The sequence below is a fragment of the Perissodus microlepis genome, chromosome 20, assembly GCF_051167445.1.
Source record: "Perissodus microlepis isolate ML-2025 ecotype Zambia chromosome 20, ASM5116744v1, whole genome shotgun sequence".
Taxonomy (NCBI): Eukaryota; Metazoa; Chordata; class Actinopteri; order Cichliformes; family Cichlidae; genus Perissodus; species Perissodus microlepis.
This window is the reverse complement of record NC_140480.1, coordinates 31,098,327-31,116,103: the sequence shown is the minus strand read 5'-3', so window position 1 is coordinate 31,116,103 and position 17,777 is coordinate 31,098,327. Positions and strand designations below refer to the sequence as shown.

The window sequence follows — 17,777 nt, the reverse complement described above, 5'->3', positions numbered from 1 at the left end:
TTAAAACATCATTATCAATATCTGAGCATCTCCATTTCTCATTGTTTCACCTTCTTTTTTGTGCCCTCTTACTCTCTTCTTCTGTTCATGATCCTTCTTAAAATAAATCCTTGCCATTTGTGTGCTTAAAAACTAAAAAATATGGACATAGAAAGTTGACTGATCCAGGCCAAAAGTGGCACCCTGGTTTGGAAAATATATGAGCTGGCCTTGTCCTTGGAACAGAGGCTGTGATTCCCTGCTCTAATTCATCTCTCACTTGGGTTGGATGGCCTCCAGTAGCTAAATCTGACTTGTCCATCAGTCACTTTTTTAATGCATGAGGTATCCCAGATGAAAACTACTGCCATTATGCTGCAGCTGGTCACAGCCACTCTGTCATTGCTGCTTTTTAATGGGCTTCCAGCCAACAGATTATGAGTACTGAATGCCGACACTGATACGGAACACAGTTAAAAGATACTCTGTCTTCTTCATGTCATGACTCTGTTTACATTACAAGCACAACGCACCACTTTACCTAGGAATAAATTACCTGAACAAAATTACTACAACGTACTACAACCTACTCATTAGAAAGCACTGCAAACATGCCCAAACAATGCTTAGAGCAGGTTTCCCGCTCAATCTGAAAAAATATCTTGTTTGCATTTTTGCAGAAAAACATCTCATGAACGTTCCTTTAGGACAAACTTTTTTTCTTTTTTTTCAAACCGCCTTCAAAAGTTCACTTGGCACCAACTATATGCAAAATCTAAACGCAACCTATAATTACCACAAAACTGACAACAAGCGAGGTGAAGAAATGTGAACATTTACCGTCAGAAGACAAGATGATATTTGCCTGGGTGTATGCAGAATGCCTAAAGGCAACATGCCCACCTGCAGTAACACCCAAGACAGTGAGAGAGTACGCATGAAACCTGAACACAAACCACAAGTTATTTCATGAAACAAGACAGGAAAACAATAGGCACACGCAGTGATTTGACGGTTCAATCAATCAGTCATCCCTGAGAATATTCAGCTGAAACCTTTGCGAGCAAAGACCCACATTGTTGCCCTTCACTGACACCTCATTGCTCACTGGCCACGCGGAGCTTTTCGTCACCTTTTAATACACTCCATTTATTATCACCATTACCACTGCTGAGAAGATGTTGCCCAAATTAACTCGGGGCTCCAGTGCCAGCAGGTATTGCCACCAGTGCTGATTTATTTGGACAAAGTCGTAAAAAGTTAACAGTTTCACAGGATGGTTGCCACTGCCAGAACCCCCCCACCCCCCAAAAAAACCTCAACATTACTCTTGGGTAAGAAATAAATAGAGCCCGAGAGAGGATGCCATGAAAAGATGGCAACACATAGGTTTAGAATAATAAATTCTTAGTGCTAACAATTCATGCTGCCAGACTGCTGCTGTATGTTTGAAACAAGAGCACAATTCAGAGCAATGAGGAAGGTGTTTTATAACAGGATGAGGATCCAAGTCAACACTATTGTCCAAAGACTACACCTTTTCAAGGTCTAAGCCAAACTGTATTCCCCAAGAATATTTCAAGAGAAATAGATTTACTAACATAAATGCATATATAGGAAACATTTGCACTTGAAATCTGCAAATGGGTTAGGCTGCCCTCTAGGTACATTTCATATTTTTAGGTTATCAGTAAGTATAGAAGCATTACTGCAAAGCAATACTTGCAAATGCAAACATTCAAACACATTTTCTCACTTATGAGTTTAGTTCAGCTAAACTTCATTACTTTCAGATGAGTGAGAAATTTAAAGAAAAACCAACGTAAATTGCCCAGGCCATGTGACAAGGCGCAAGACACCTCCACAATCTTTGGTGGAATTTGGCATGTCTCTGGAGCTCTACTACCGGGATTAACACCACTTGTCCAAAAGATATCTCCCGATCTGGTGCTTTGATGATGTGATGGAAAGCACCGTTTAAAACATCAGTGCAGAACAAAGCACAGGTGTTTAAGTGGGTTTAAGATGTGATGACTACAAAAGCCACCGCAGAATGGAAATATCCCCATCTAAAGGACACAAGGGGTCATTGAATGGTTTGATTGATGTGAAAATGACGTGAATTGTACAGCATTTAGATCAAGCGAGATATGCTATGTATGTTTTGTTACATCTTTTCATTAAATAAACTATTGATTTTAAAATCCTTCTCCTCATGCGTAATGTTCTGAATTATCAGTCCTCAAGACGTTACAGTATTATATTGCCCCGATAGAGCACTTGACTCTCAGACTGCAGGCTTACACGTGGTTCCTAACATATCCAAAACTACAACAGGAGGCAGACCCTTCAAGCTGTCGCATCAGCTCCTACTTTGGATTCAGGAGACAGAGACTACCTCTAATTTTAAGGTAAAGCTCTAAACTTTAAACTTTGATAAAGGTCTCTCATTAGAACATGAACCATTCCTTAGTTGTGCTGCCATAGGCTCAAGCTACTGGAGAATTTCCCATGATGCACCTTCTGCATATATCTCGTTTCATCCCATATGTTTATATACCACATGCTATCAGATTTGATCAGAGTTTTGTTCTTCTCTCTCTGTTCTCTCCCTTTGTCTTCGCTTTCCCTTACCATCCAACCAGCCGCAGCATATGGCTGTGCCTTCCTGAAAATGGATCTGCTGGTGGTGTTTTCCTGTTACAACAAAATCCTCTTTCCCATTGTTGCCAATTTTTTTGCTCACAGTGAATTGTTTGGTTGTTGGAGTTTTCTCTGTAGCACTACAGTGTTCTTACCTTACATTATAAAGCGCTTTGAGACGACCGTTGTGAATAACCTGCCTAATAATGCGCACATCCCTCTTTGTGCCACAAAACAGACTCTTCAGGACACTGATGTGGGATTTCTGCAGTGTTCTGCAAAGTCTGGAACCAGGACTTTAACGTGGGATACTGATCTGGCTTTGTGCACTTCCTGCAGGTTCATGATCAGATAAAGATTTCAAGAGTTTTCGAGGCCAGGTCAAAACATTGGGTTCAGGGATGTAGCACTGCCTTGTAAAACAACAGATGAAGAACGACCTTTTGAAAGAAGGATCCCATCCCGCTAGAAGAGTTTCATAGATTCAGAAAATCAGTGCCACACTGAAGCTGTTCTGGCAACATTTGACGGACCAACGCCTTACTACGACATCTTTTTGTTGGCTTTTCCTTCCATTTGACACCCATCTCTAACTCATAATCATCTACAACATCCTTTGGGTCAGCTATAAATCCAGCTGGGTTATCTTGTGTGAAGAGGCTTCACTCTGCCCAGCCTGGATTAAGTTATTCATAGTTTCCTCTTTTCTCACGCTGATCAGTTCAAAGAATGGGAGGCGATCATGATGGTGCCATCATCAGGTTGCAACTACAACAACTTGATGGGAAAGTTGTGAACTTTCATCCAGGAGCAGTGTCATGGTGGCGATTCATGACTATTGTTCCCAGAGGAAGGAAGGAAGGAAGCAGGCAACCTTTGAGGGGCGTTGGTATTACAGCTGGCTCTGGCAAGTGGAAAAGGTAAAACAAGGAATGGAGCAGCGATGGAGGACAGTGGTTCACATTCACATACACTTTGCTGCGTGACAGATGAGGAGATGCTCCTGTGAGGATACTGCAGTGTGTCGACAAGTTTGTTTGCTTTTGAAAAACTTCTGTGCACTAATACAGTGCAAAAAAAAGGCCTGAATATTTTTCCAATTTCTACATGTCGGGGAGTGGTGGAGGGAGATATGGGCACGAGGGGGTGACGGTACACTTGGGAAAACCGATAACTGTAGACTCAGGTGCCGTCCACTTACTTGTCGGCCTGCTCATCCGCAGCTGAGGGGATTAAGCTGGTGGGCACAGTGACTGCTGTGACAACAGGAGGCAGGGGATTGGAGGCTCATGCTCGCACTGAGCCGCACGTACGCAGTGGAAAGCCAGCCAAATGCCTCCTCTCAAGAAAAAACAGCAGAGCAGAAGCATGGTGGCGAGCGAAAAAACATCATTCATGTAGAGTATTAAACATGTTGTGTTTGCCTAAGACACCTGCTGCTGACAGTCAAGAGAAAGGTAGAAAAAAATAAATCTCCCAATGTATGTGTGAGAACTTGAGATCACTTTCAAAGGTACATTAAATTTACCAGTGTAAAACAGGAACCCTGAACCCTGAAGCTAAACAATCAATCAAGCCTTTTCTCAACAGCGGTAAAGGCCCGATTTACCAGGAGAGCCGGTGCTTGAAACAGCTGTTTTCATTTGTTAATGTCAGGTAATCCAATCACTTTCACACCTTCATTAACCCACAGGGAAAAGAAACTAAAAGGTTCATGCTGAATGTTTGTCTCATAATACGATTTAGTCGTGACAGAAGACCATCATTAAACAAAGTTATGAGAATTAAGAATGAATCAAGTAAATATTATATTATTTGAGAGAAGAAGAGAAAATGTAGAGACTCACTACCTTTCACAGTAAATCAGAAATCTGACGTGTATATAAAATATTATTAATTTTATTCATATTAATTATCTGGTACTGGAGGCAACACTTTTCTATTTCATTGTTCCCATATTAACTTTACTTGAACAGGTTGAACAGATATATTTGGCAACCTTTTTTTTTTTTTCAATTTTATTTCTCATCTTGCTAAAAGAAAAATACCCTCTGCAATCAGTTTACTAGCAACCTTTGCTTTTATTTTAAAAGCTCCCTGATAACCAGCTAGTTCTGTGGGTTAGAGATGACCAACATTATTCACGTCACCTGCTAGTGGTTTAAAATATAGGTTTAAATAGGGAGTACTTTCAGTCAAGGCATTAAGGGAAAACTGTAAACTCTACAAGTTTTCATTACATTATTTATCAAAAGGGTTGCACTGTATATGTTGCACCCTGCATGTACAGTATAAACATCAGATATGTGCTTACTGATAAAGACAAATACCATGTCTCTATGATGAAAACATCTTTAGTCAAACAGTAAAGCAGACAAATTCCCCAAACAACAGTGAATGAAATTTGTTACATTTAAAAGTACATGTAACCATGTAAAGCCAAAAACTTATCACGTGTTTGAGTCATAGTTTTACCAGTACATGCTGCAGTTTTTGTTTTGTCTTTGCATTTTATTGAAAGCCTAGATATCTTTTGTATAAAAGCTAAAGCTATCCATCAGGTAAATGATCCTTTAAGATGTACATAACCTCAACTGAAAAGGTAACATCTGCTGACTAAGGCACATCATTTGCTTCCCAAAGAAGAACTGAAGGTTTTTTTGACATCTGGATGGTAAGAAGGATAATGAAAGAAAAAGCCGAGGACATGTGGTAACATTGTCGGCCATTCTAGTCCTTGAGATACCGGTTAATATTGCCTCGTTTGTAAGTGCACTGCACGCCCCATTGCAAAAATACAGAAAGAGGGTTGTCACAACATCAGCACACCTGAGTGACTGGCATTTTCACACATCTGTTCTTGTTTATTAGAACACGTTTCTAAGTTGCAGCTTTGTTAGTGAAAGCTCTGTCAGTTTAAGACAGTTGTCATCATAGTAAGGACGAGGCTCACTTGCAAAAAACCCTTTGTGGGTTGCAACGTCCATATTCAATAAAATAACTGTCAATGACACATTTCTCTTTTTTCAGATGTTAGAATGTACGTCGTGCTACTGGTATGTTTTAATTCCCAGAAACTGATAAGATTATTAACACTATAAATGTCATGATTTGTACTCTTTCTGTAATTTGAAATAATCTAAATAATAACTGAACTTGATTGCCAATATGTAACTATTAAAGCCAACTGTTGATTTAAATTCTCCTCAGATTTTGTTTTTTGTACCTTTTCAATACTTTTTCTCAGGGCACAAATAAAACAGATTCTAAGAAACCAATCATGTCAACATTTTCAAAACTGGTGTTTTTTTGCCCTTGAGCATCGTGATTTATACTATAGTTAAATAGCTCACATACCAAGAATATGATTGTATTTTTTTTTTAATTGTAAGAGTGAGTGAGTCAGGAGGGTTTTTAAGCTTTGTAAGCATATTTACTATGTACTTACTCAACTTGTACCTTCTGTATTGCACATGTAATTCTATTTTATAGCTTATTTAATCTTGCACATACCTTTCCAGAGTCTACAGATGTAAACTGGTGGCTAAATCAAGTGCATGAAATTTTTTCTATTTTGAGATCAATGTTTTTGTAACCAACTAAAAAGCTGAAGTCTGTCTCCTTAAGCTCCTCTGTCCCACTTCCAAAGTTGTTAATTTTAGAAAGTTCCATAATCTGTAAACTTCCCGTTCTTAACAGAAACACGTGCTCATTGGCAATATCACCATTGATTTCAAAGTTTTAGGACTGCGGATCATCACTGATAATTAGAGCTTGGTCCCTGGCTACAACTTCAATCTACAGAGGTTTGCAGTTCCAAAGTTGTAGGAGGTACCATACATCTCAAAACCAATAACCCACTGGACTCTAAAGTTTCAGGTCTGGCTCAAGTTGAGTCAGTGCTGTCCCAACACAGGCACTGTCTGCAAGGCCTCACTTCCACTAACAGGAGTCACTGGACTGGATTTCTGGACTATTTTTGTGATGTTGGTGCTTTCTGGAGCATTTTTAATGGCATTATCTGACAAATATTATGGTTTATCGTGTGGTACAAACCACCTGGCTACCTGCTACCAATCAAATCAATAGCAAAGTTTTATACCTCTCTGCGGTTACCAAGCGGTCCTCGAATGTTATCCAAGTATGGGTTTCACAGAGACTGGCAGCGATCTTCAGCAACTAACCACAATTTTCCCTTGCAGCCACTGGCTCCCAAAGGGTTTCCAACTGGTCTCTGGGCCTGTGTGACTGAAGCTTTAGCATCTATTCGCAGGTTTGAGTGCTACACCCATAGTTTATAGACATAGCTAGCAAATGTTAGCTAATAAATTAGCACTACGCCTTCTAGTTCAAACATGGTAACTTACAGGTACCAAAAAAAAAGTCAATGTCTATGATCTCCTGTGATACCGCAATGGATTTGTCTGTGTTTTATACATTCTGTGGTTTTGATCCTAAAAGGCTTAAAAAAAAAGAAACGTTTTTCATTCCTTGTAAGCAGAATTTTATGATCACACTGTGCAGAAAAAGGCTTGTAGCAAAGAGAGGTCTTTGTTATATTTCCTAAACTGAAACAATTGCATCTGTTGAAAACATTCCAAGTTTACATTTTGCTTAATGACAAAGCTATTTTCGCCACATGAAACTTTCACTGAAACTCCTTAAAGCTAAATTCATGCCCACAAGGACACAGCCATTAAACTATAAGTCACTTGATTTACTTCATTTTTTCCATTAAAAGAGAAGCACGAGTTGAGAGCATTTATTACCCTCAACAAATGGCCTTCAGATGAGTGATAAAAAGTTTGAAAGGAACAAAGATTGCATCAAAATAAAGATTATTCAAAACAGAAAGAAAGAGGCCAGAGCCAAAGCAGTAATCTCTTTTATACCAGCTACGTCAGAGCCATTTCAAGGACATGCAAGATGAATTATGCAAGTGTAATATTTGGTGAAAAGACATAAAATGGAAAGAGTTATAAAAGAGAGATAGAGAGAGACAGCGAGAAACACGTGACTGCATCAAAGAGAGCAAGAGGTCTACATATTTGGCAAGGTAGGTATGAAGAGTGCTCTAGGATGAGAAACCCACCTATTTAAACAGGAGTGGCCATCCCCCTACTGTAAAATAAACAGTTCACAAAGGCAAAGACTTAGCTGCAGACAAGTCACTACCATCGCCATTGTGTTCTGTGCATTCTGCGGCTTTGCACTTCTCATCAAAAGCATACCAGCCAGATAACTCATTTATCTTGCAGCAGTCTTTTCCATCATCCTGCCTCACCACCCATCCACCCACCAAGGATGACCATCCTCCAGAACAGTGATTATCCATACTTGCTAAATAGTTAACATGTAAAAACTATTCCACCGTTTTGACTAAATGTTGGTGAGGTGTTGATGACCAATTCATCTATGGCAACGTAACGGTAGATCCGCAAGTCTTCAGAAACCAGAGACACTGGAAATGTCTGTTGCATAGCCACATGTACAAAAAAGAAAAGAAAAAATTCCATGACCTTTAAAATTTACCTCACAGCTTTAGGCTGCACTTAAAATCTACATGACTATAATAAAAATGGAATAAACAGGAAGAGGAGAAACAAAGCAGGCAAGAGTAGAGGAGAGATGGGAGAAGTAAAGGAGACTAGGATGAGAAACTACGAGAAGAAAGGAGGACATGGAACAAGGAAAGAGGATACACAGGGCAGGAAAGAGGAGATAAAAGTAAAGGCAAGGACAGGAGACAAGGATAGAGGGGGGTATGCGGTACAGTAGGTGAAAAATGAGTGAATAGGGAGAGGACAGGAGACATGTATGGAGGAGATAAGAGAAGGAACAACAAGGAGACAGGAAAGGAGTTGATGGTAGAGGAGAAAAATGAGGGCAGATGACAGGAGGAGAGATAAAAAGGAAAGTGGAAAAAACATGAAAAGAGGAGATGGACAAGAGTAAAAGCAGAATAACTGACTACAGCAGAATAAAGAAGAAGGGTAGAGAAGAGAAAAGCAGGTCCAAAGACAGCTGGAAAAGTTGAGGCACACTGAGACTGGTTAAAACCGCACAATGAAGTGAATTAAAAGTCAAAACCAACAAAGAGATTAAATGAGACCACCTTGTGGCTGACATAATTTTGAAGCATAATCCTGTTACGCAAAGAGTTCCAATGATCAAGACAAAACTGCACTTCTCCAACGAGCTTTTCATTTCCTCTGTCACACTTTCCCTTTCTCTCTCTTGCTTGCTTCCCCCTTAAACCAAAATTTTCACTGTCTTCACTGTGTACACAAAATCCTTGTATGTGTCAGAACCTGACAGCGTTATCAGTCCGAGTATTAGCACTCACTTAAACCCTCACAACGGTGATCACATAATGGATTTTAAAGGTACAGTTCATCCCAAAAACTAGACCATTCCAGTTAAAAATAATTCACAAATTGCTGTGACCACCTTCACGTAGGAGCTAGTTTCCTTTCTGTGCGTCATAGCAAAAAGATCCCGGGTTTGAATCCACCAGCTGGGGCCTTTATGTGTAGAGCTTCCACATTGTTTGTGTGCCTGTATGTGTCGTCTGTGGGCCCTCCGGCTTACTCCCACAGTTCAAAGACTTTCATGTTTGGGTTACTGGTGACTCTAATGGTTATCTGTCTCTCTGTGTTAGCCATGCAGCAGACTGGCCAGACCAGAGTGTATCCGACGTCTAACTCATGACAGCTGGAATAGGCTAAAACCCTCCTGCAACCTTGAATTGGATAAGAAGAAGAAGGTGGCTGGCTGGATGGAGAGATACAACCAAAAGAAGAATGCAGCTAGCTAATATTACAGGGACCTGCCACAGTAAGGCAAGTCTTCATGGATGAAAGGGCTCTTTCTTTTTGGGAAGCCATATTTAAGATCCTGTGTTTGTGTCCTTTGTATAATTCTTGTGTTAGGGAGAGAGAAAGGAGAAGAACTATGGATATTCTAAATCTTGAGCAGGCAGGAAACCACAATGATGAAGAAGGAAAAAAGCACACAATGGAAACAATAGCTGGAGGCGACACTTTCAGTTGTTTTACCATTCCATTCCACTTTACTACAAATACGTTTTTTATTATTACGATGACAGTCTTTTTTTTCCTTGGCCCAAGCTAAATTGAAGGACCAATAACCCAACATAAATATGGATACCAGAAGTTACTTATCCAGGTCTACTCAGACCTCCCTGGCCCAACCTGCAGCTCTGTCAGACCAGAGACATAATCTCCCCAGCATGTCTTGGGTGTTCCAAGAATCTGTTCCCAGGATATATCCAAAAAACCTCAACTAACTCCTTTCGCTGTACAGAAGTGGCTACTCAACTCTGAGCTTCTCACCAGCGCATTTCTGCTTCTTGTATCTGTGATCCTTTGCCTTCACACTTGGCATTCTCTTTACCACAAAAAACCGATAAAGAGACTGCAGGCACACAAATATAGTCCTGAAAAAAAAAAATCCTAAACATTGTCATACTTTTAAGTGCCTACTGTCACCGAGTAGGGGTACAGTCAGCTGCCTAGTGAAAGCTGTAGGTAATGGAGCGACAGCCACTTCACATACTGTGACACTGCCCTTTGTGGCAGTAGACTGTGGGGCGACCGTGGCTCAGGGGGTTGGGAAGCGTATCTGTAACCGGAAGGTCGCTGGTTCGATCCCCGGGCTCTCTGTCCTGGTCGTTGTGTCCTTGGGCAAGACACTTTACCCTACCGCCTACTGGTGTTGGCCAGAGGGGCCGATGGCGCGATATGGCAGCCTCGCTTCTGTCAGTCTGCCCCAGGGCAGCTGTGGCTATAACCGTAGTTTGCCTCCACCAGTGTGTGAATGAATAGTGGCATTGTAGGGCGCTTTGGGTGCCTTGAAAAGCGCTATATAAATCCAATCCATTATTATTATTATTATTAAAATGTATATACATGCAATTCTTTGCTTTGACTTTATAGATTACACAAAACTGTGTCACAGTTGGTGGACGCAGTTCAGTAGAGATAAAATAACTGCTGCTTAAAATTACTCCAGTTGTGATTTAAAGAGCTCTTTGAACACCATCAGTCAAGTGCAATTAAGTTGCAGTATAATCAAGAAAAGGTAGAAATCAATGCAGCTCATATCTCCAAAACCGGGCAAGACACGCCAAAAATAATATAAAGGGAAAAACAGCACTCCATACTCCAGGAATCTACATACATCTGACTTTTAGGTGAACTGTCCCTTTAAGGCTAATGTCTGTTTCTTCATGAAAGAGACTAAGAAAGGGAGGAAGAATAAAGAAAAAAATTATTGCCGGACTGCCGAGCAGCCCACACTGCCAGGCCAGGCAAGCCCAGCTGTGAAAACCTCCAACCACATGAGAAAAAGTAAAAGATTCCTTAGAGTCCCATTCCTGCACTTATTGAATTTTTACAACCTGGTGTGCTGCCAGGCACTTGGCTCCAAAAACACTTTTCGTGCCACTGCCACTCTGCGGTCCAGAAAAACAGAAAAGAGAGACAATGAGCAAGACGGCTGGCTGAATCATCCTCCTCACCCACACACTGGCCTTCATCTCCCCTGTGCCAATGACAGACCTACCTGTAGCCCTGTGGCTACTTGCTGAAGCAGAACAAAGGTGTTATAGACCTCCACTGTAAACAGGTGGGAATAAAGATCTGTGATACCTCTGATGACACAGTTGAGCCAACAATGAGTTCCATTCAAGCCGCCACCACGAACTGCTGAATCATAATCAGATTGTATATAAGAGGTAGCCACATTAACGTCACCCTCTTTGCAGCCAGAAGTTACCGTATCTGAGAGGGTGTGAGTACCAAGTTATCAGATAACATTAGCACGGTTGGTTATAAAGATGCATCACAAACTTTATGGCTGAAACACAGACATACACTGGCTAAGAAAATAAAACAATTTCACTTTACCAATCTGAGGCACTAACTACCCTACCTCACCTTATGATGGTTGGTAGGACTGTGCGATATGACCAAAATCTCATATCCCGATATAAGACAACGATATAAGTCAAAAAAGTTTAACATTTTTCTGTAAATTCTGTGAATCTCGGGCAGCTCGACTTGCGTTTAGTGTTTCCAACTGGGCGTCGTTTAACTATATATTTTTAGACATAAGTTGTAACAGCCGCCGTTTTCTTTGTATTTATTACACGGCATGCTGTGGGGAAAAGCCTGTTCATTTGTTTTTTAGCACCTGACAGCTCTTTTTTGCTTCTCATTCGCGAACACTCGGCATACTCATTCACATGATTTTAGTTTATTTTGAAAAGCCTCAACAGTATCTTTTCAAAATAAGATCCTGTTGAGCTTTATTGTGAAAGGTTTACATGGAAAATAAACAAGCGGACAGCGGAGACACGCGATGGTTTTACCATCATTTTTGCTAACGGCAACACGTAAAAACAGGCGCTTGTCCATCCGTAGTGTGGTCATATTAAATATAAGAGAAAGAGAGAACTTTAAGAAATTAATATAGCCACTACAGTGACCATCAAAATGATGAAAAAATATTGCTGTAAACAGTTTATTTTGCAACACCACGAAACAAACGATAGCGTGATAGGAAACGATAGACGTTTTTATATCATCAGCCGATATATATCATTATATCGAACAGCCCTAATGGTTGGTACGAATAACAGCTCGACCTGATTTAATCTTGGTGAAAACTTCAAAACAATATACTAGGCCTCGGGGGACATGAGTATGTAGGTTGGCTAAGCATTTGACCTTGACCTTCACTGTTAGCGCCCGAGGTCAAAGTTGACCTTGAAAAAAATGTAAAGAAACCATATCGAGTAATCCATGGAGAGAGCTGTACAACACATTTTAATTTTTCAATACCTCGCCCTATGATGTCACAGTGTGACGCCATAACAGGCTGATGTCAGTAATAAAAAAAAAAAACATCGTAAAACATCAAAGTTTTAAAATAGCCCTCGCCTTTTGTTTTGTTTTTTAAGCTTTAACGTCTAAAAGGTATAAAACCTAAAACTGATTATATCAGACAGCGAATAACTGGCCGATCTGCACCGAGGCCCAGGGTAAGATAAAGTAGGACTTTGGAATAATGAATGATGCAAAGCTAGGATAAAAACACAGAGCTAAAAACTAGCATAATAGATCAACTTCAGGCAGCAATAGATGGCTTGTTTCAGATGGTGGCTGAATTGAGTAGCTGTGTGTAAGATAAATAAGGGCAACTTTTAAACGGTAAGTCATTCAAAGCTGGGGTGGTTGAATCCAAGAATTAAAAAGAATGGAGTCTGAACTTTAAGCAGCCTTAATTTTTTTTTTCTTTGTGACTGCAAACCTGAATGAAAATGTGAACACCAAATGTTTTGTGAGTGTTGTATGAGTGGTGGGTTTTTTTTATTTTTTATTTTGTTAGACCGCTAACACAGTACTATTATGTCTGCTTATTATGATGGCAGTTAAATGATTATCATGTGGAAAGCGTTCTGCCACATCCAGCAACCTAATGGAAGTTTTGTAGATCCTGTTCAGATTCATGTGCAGATAAAAAGTTGGTGTACTGCCCTGCTTGTGTGCTTAAGCTCTGAGGGTACAAATGGCAAACTGTTGCATCACCCCAGACTCTGATGCAGCAGAAAGGCAGAGAAAGCACAGCAGACATGACTCCTTTACTGTAAGTTGGCTGTTTATCTTGTTAATGAAAGTGATGTGTGCAGGACTCAAAGGAAAATTCCTGAGCGGATGTCATGAAGCAATCTGCAAAACCCCTCCAAAGGTGACCCAAATCCCGTCACGGCAAGATGATACAACGGCTGAGACAAAATAATTCAAACTGAAGTGGTTGTGTCTGGAGCTTTCCCCGAACTTTAGAGAGCATTAAGCACAGCTGTCAACAAAGAGGGATTTGGTAAAGAACAGGCAGTTGAAGGATCTTGTAAGAGTACAGAACAAACATGGTGGAATGTCAACAACCGCACAGAAGAGCAAGCTGCAGAAAAGCCACACTATAATCTGTCCCATTCAAAAGACATATGTTCAAAAAACCACATGCGACGTGTTTGTTTTCACATACTGTACATGGCCCAAAAGAAGGAACATAAACAACAGGCAAATACTTCAACCACTTATACACGAGTACACCACACCATTATACTTCTGAAAACAGTACCAATATGTAAATAAACATCATCTCCTAAATAATTTAATGAACTCAGAACATTTCTAAATAAGGCTGACATGTTTAAATAAAGAGATTCACTTTCAGAATGCAAGAAAATCTAATGTTTTGTAGCCTTGTTGCTTCTTTTCCAGCTGCTACAACAATAATTCACTTATGTGCAATATGCTATGCAATTTTTTCCATGTATTAGACACTGTTTACTCCCAGTGTTGGAATGAATACTAATGTGGCTTCCTCAGTTCTCCCAGTTGCGTACAACCAGCAATATATTCATTTTTCTTTTTGCAGAGGACTGACAGCAGAACACAAACAGTGTTGTGGCTTCAGATAACATTTTTCTAGTGAAAAGACTCAAAAAAGCAGCGACTTAATGCTAATTGCTGGATGTTTGCCTATTTGCTAATGTTAGCAGGTAAGCTAACAATAGCCAGAGTTGGACAGGCACCAAACCTGGGACTACTAACACAAACTTGGTGTCTCTGTGATTTGGTTGTAAGTAGGGATGGGTACCGGTATTCGGTGCCATGATGGCAGCCTGCAACAAGTGCTTTAAGCTGATACTGTGATACTGTCAAAGGAGGTAACACCTCAAATCCGATGAAACACCTGGCGACGCATAGCGTTTTTTTAAAAGCCGAGAAACGCGCCGTATTTGATAGCTTGCTGCGAGACCTCACACCGTGCACATCTACTGCGGGTGGGTTGCCAGTTATCGGACCCGGAGCAACATCCCCCAAAAACCCGAAGAGGAGAGTCCTGGCCCCTAGCCCTGCCAGAGTAGCAGAAATGATGAGGATGATGATGGCAGCAGCAGCCGTTCTTCTCTGCGTGAGTAGCTTAATGTTGTTCGTGTGTAATTTACGTTGAGTAGGCTAACCACGTTATTACATTAATGCATGTAAGGTGAACTAGCAAACATCATCATAGCTACATGCGGCTGTCTTCTTGTTTGATGGCAGATACTCCCTTCACCCTGGCCAAAAAGGCTAAAATGACCAAAGAAAAAGTGGAAAACAGTTAAACATGAGAGGTTTTTGGACAAAGTTTGTGTTTTTTCCATTGTTTAAGCGCTGCTTCCAGCCCAGAGTGATACCATATATGCCCCATAGCTGCAGAAAAGGCTAACATTGTTATCTTTTTACAAAAAAACAGCTGAACATGAGAGGTTTTTGGACAAAGTTGGTGTTCTCCATTCTTTAAGCACCGGTTTGAGCACCGTTTAAGCACCGGCACCGTTTCAAAAGTACCGGTTTGGCACCGGTATCGGATAAAACCTAAACGATACCCATCCCTAGTTGTAAGTTGCTCTTAATTTGAAGAAACATCCAAGAAAGATGTTGATACAAAGAAACATCCCTTTGTATCAACATAAAAAGTTCCAGGTCTATTTTCTGTCAATAGAATCTGCATCAAGCCACATTGCAGACATCCACAGCACAGAGAATCAGGTAAATTTTCATGATTTTAAGTCACATGCTGACCTATATGCTCTACTTCTCCTGTCATTTGAGGGTCAAAACACAACCGAAAAAACGTGACACCACAGGCACACTGAAGTCTTCTGAGGTAATAGGACAAATGCATTTAACATATGCTTTAACATAAGCTATCCTATTATTATAAAGGATTATAAAGGGGATTTCATAATTATCGTCCTTATAAAATTAAAGAACCACTGAACTGAACAAATATTTTACTAAATTTTTTCAACTAATTGATTTTAGGTCTGCTGGTTAACATTTCTTCTTCACTACGTCTCACAAACACAAAAAAAATGCAGGGCAGCCATCCCATAATGGACTCTTCTGACACTGTTCATCCCATAATTAATGGCTTTGCTCTTCAACTGTGATATAAAAACAAAATTACACAGAAATTAAGTCAAAAAAGAGGTTTTACAAAATCTTCACTAACATTAAACATCAGAGCTGAGAGAGTCGGAGAAGCAGCACACGAGTTCCTTCACCTTCTCGATGTGGCTTGAGTGACTGATCAGTAATGTTTAGGAGGTAGCCCAAGCAAATTAATTAACACCTACGATAACCTTTTTCCACTAAAATTATAACCAAAAGCACTGAACTTCCAATGTTCCCAAACATCCCTTTTAATCAAGCAAAGAAGGAAAAAAAGAACCTTCTCTTACCGTGCCGCTCACCCTGACGTCATAAAGTCGTCCCCAGTCGTCCTCGTGGCTGTCAACCATCATCATACTATCATCCTCCTCCAGGAACCACTCAGCTTGCAGGTCGACCTTCACCTCCTCCCCCATAGAGTGCATCCCCACAGCGGGGAACAGCCCCTCTGCCGACACAGGAACCTCTACTGAACCCACCTGGAGAGAAAGCGGGTGTAAAAATCCTGAATAAACAACCCTGCGTGCCCATTTGAAATGAGCGTGTTATTATTAAAACAAAAATACCTACCTCTTTCCCGTTTTTGGTGAAAAAGACTGTTGTGATACCTGCTTCTATATTTTCTGAGTGTATTCCACAGCCAATGCGGTCACCACGAGCACATTTCGGGCCAAACTGCTGCCCTACCGGGTTGCCATTATACAACCTAAATGGAAAGAGGAGATAAAAATCCTTTTAAGAAAAGTCCAAGCTTCTTTGAACTACAACCGCATACTTTGTAATCTTGTACAGCTTTTACTACGTAAACCTTGTGTTGCCACAGCTGTCGCACTCTACCACAAAACAAGTAAAAGAATGCAAAAATTATTTCAAATATTCAGTAAACGCAGCCAGACAAGACGAAACGTTCCATTATCTCACTTAACATGAAAGGAAATTAAAAATATGTAAACACAATTACTTTGAAGCGCATAATTACAGCTCACTTTGGCTTGATAATTGGCCACACATCTGTCTGGTGCTGAAATTTGGTATCATCAAGTGAAATTAGATGCTGACATATGAATCAGTTCCTGAGGCAGAATGTATTGCTTTGAAAAGTAAGTCACGTGTATAAATCCAACACACAGTATTCATAGGACGAAGCAAGCAAAACACAAGAACCTGCTGCTTATTTACTTGTTCATCAAACAAAAAGAAGAAAATACTCTGAAAAAATATCCTTAAACTACTTCTGTTAAATTTCCTTTTTGCTACTATTAAAATAGTCACACAAAACAAAATATCAACAAACCAAGAAATGAGGAAATGAGCAAGTTAACACTACCGAACCAATATATAAATGCAGCAGCCAAACCATGCAAGAAACCACCACTGCCCTGTAGCGTATAGGCAACTCCAGTTTGACTTACTTGCCGTTGTCAGCGTGATAAGCTACAGAGTATGGCAGCCAGCCCGGCTGGTGGTCCAGCCTGTAGAATTTAGGCACCAGGCCCACAGCAATGGTCCCTCTCACTCCTGTGTCCACTATGGTCACCTACACAAAGACACACACATATATTGAAAACACACTACAGTGGCATCAGTTACAGTTCATTTAAGCCACAGTGCCAATAATGCCTAAAACATCGATAAAAGTCAGTGTCTAATGCCAGAAGCAAGGGTAAGGGTATAATATTCAGATATAAAATCCGCAGCCTGAACTAACTGTATCCAGGTCATTTACAATCACATTAAATTAATTCAGTGCCACCACGTCTCTTGGTGGTCTGCAGTGTCTGTTGGCAGAGGTATTTGGCTATGCAGAGCAAAGAACTATTAGTATGAACCCAATGCAGATGGTGTTTGCACGCTGTCCTCCAAATGACAAAACACATAAACCGACAGCGATTACACTATATACAAGTAACTTGCTGTGTTGCATTGGGATATTATATTCCATATACTCTCAAAAAATACAAAGGTACTTTCATATGCTCCCTATTTAAGCGCCTTGAGGCGACTTTTGTTGTGATTCAGCGCTATATAAATAAAATTTAATTGAATTGAATTGAATTTTCCCAAGGGGTCAGCACCGTGGATGGACCACATGTTTGATTTGGCACAGATTTTACACCGGATGCC

At 40.4% G+C, this 17,777-nt stretch overlaps 1 protein-coding gene across 2 annotated transcripts in view; it reads right to left on the bottom strand.

The window, feature by feature from the left end:
- The window catches only part of spryd3 (SPRY domain containing 3), a 75,382-nt gene that overhangs the window by 46,738 nt on the left and 10,867 nt on the right, over window positions 1–17,777 (bottom strand). For both annotated transcript variants that reach the window (XM_084918353.1, XM_084918354.1), the window contains exons 4-6: window positions 17,066–17,190; window positions 16,224–16,359; window positions 15,944–16,132 (exon numbers count right to left, since the gene is read on the bottom strand). In XM_084918353.1, the coding sequence (XP_084774479.1) occupies window positions 15,944–16,132; window positions 16,224–16,359; window positions 17,066–17,190 (450 nt within the window). The remainder of the gene's footprint in view (window positions 1–15,943; window positions 16,133–16,223; window positions 16,360–17,065; window positions 17,191–17,777) is intronic.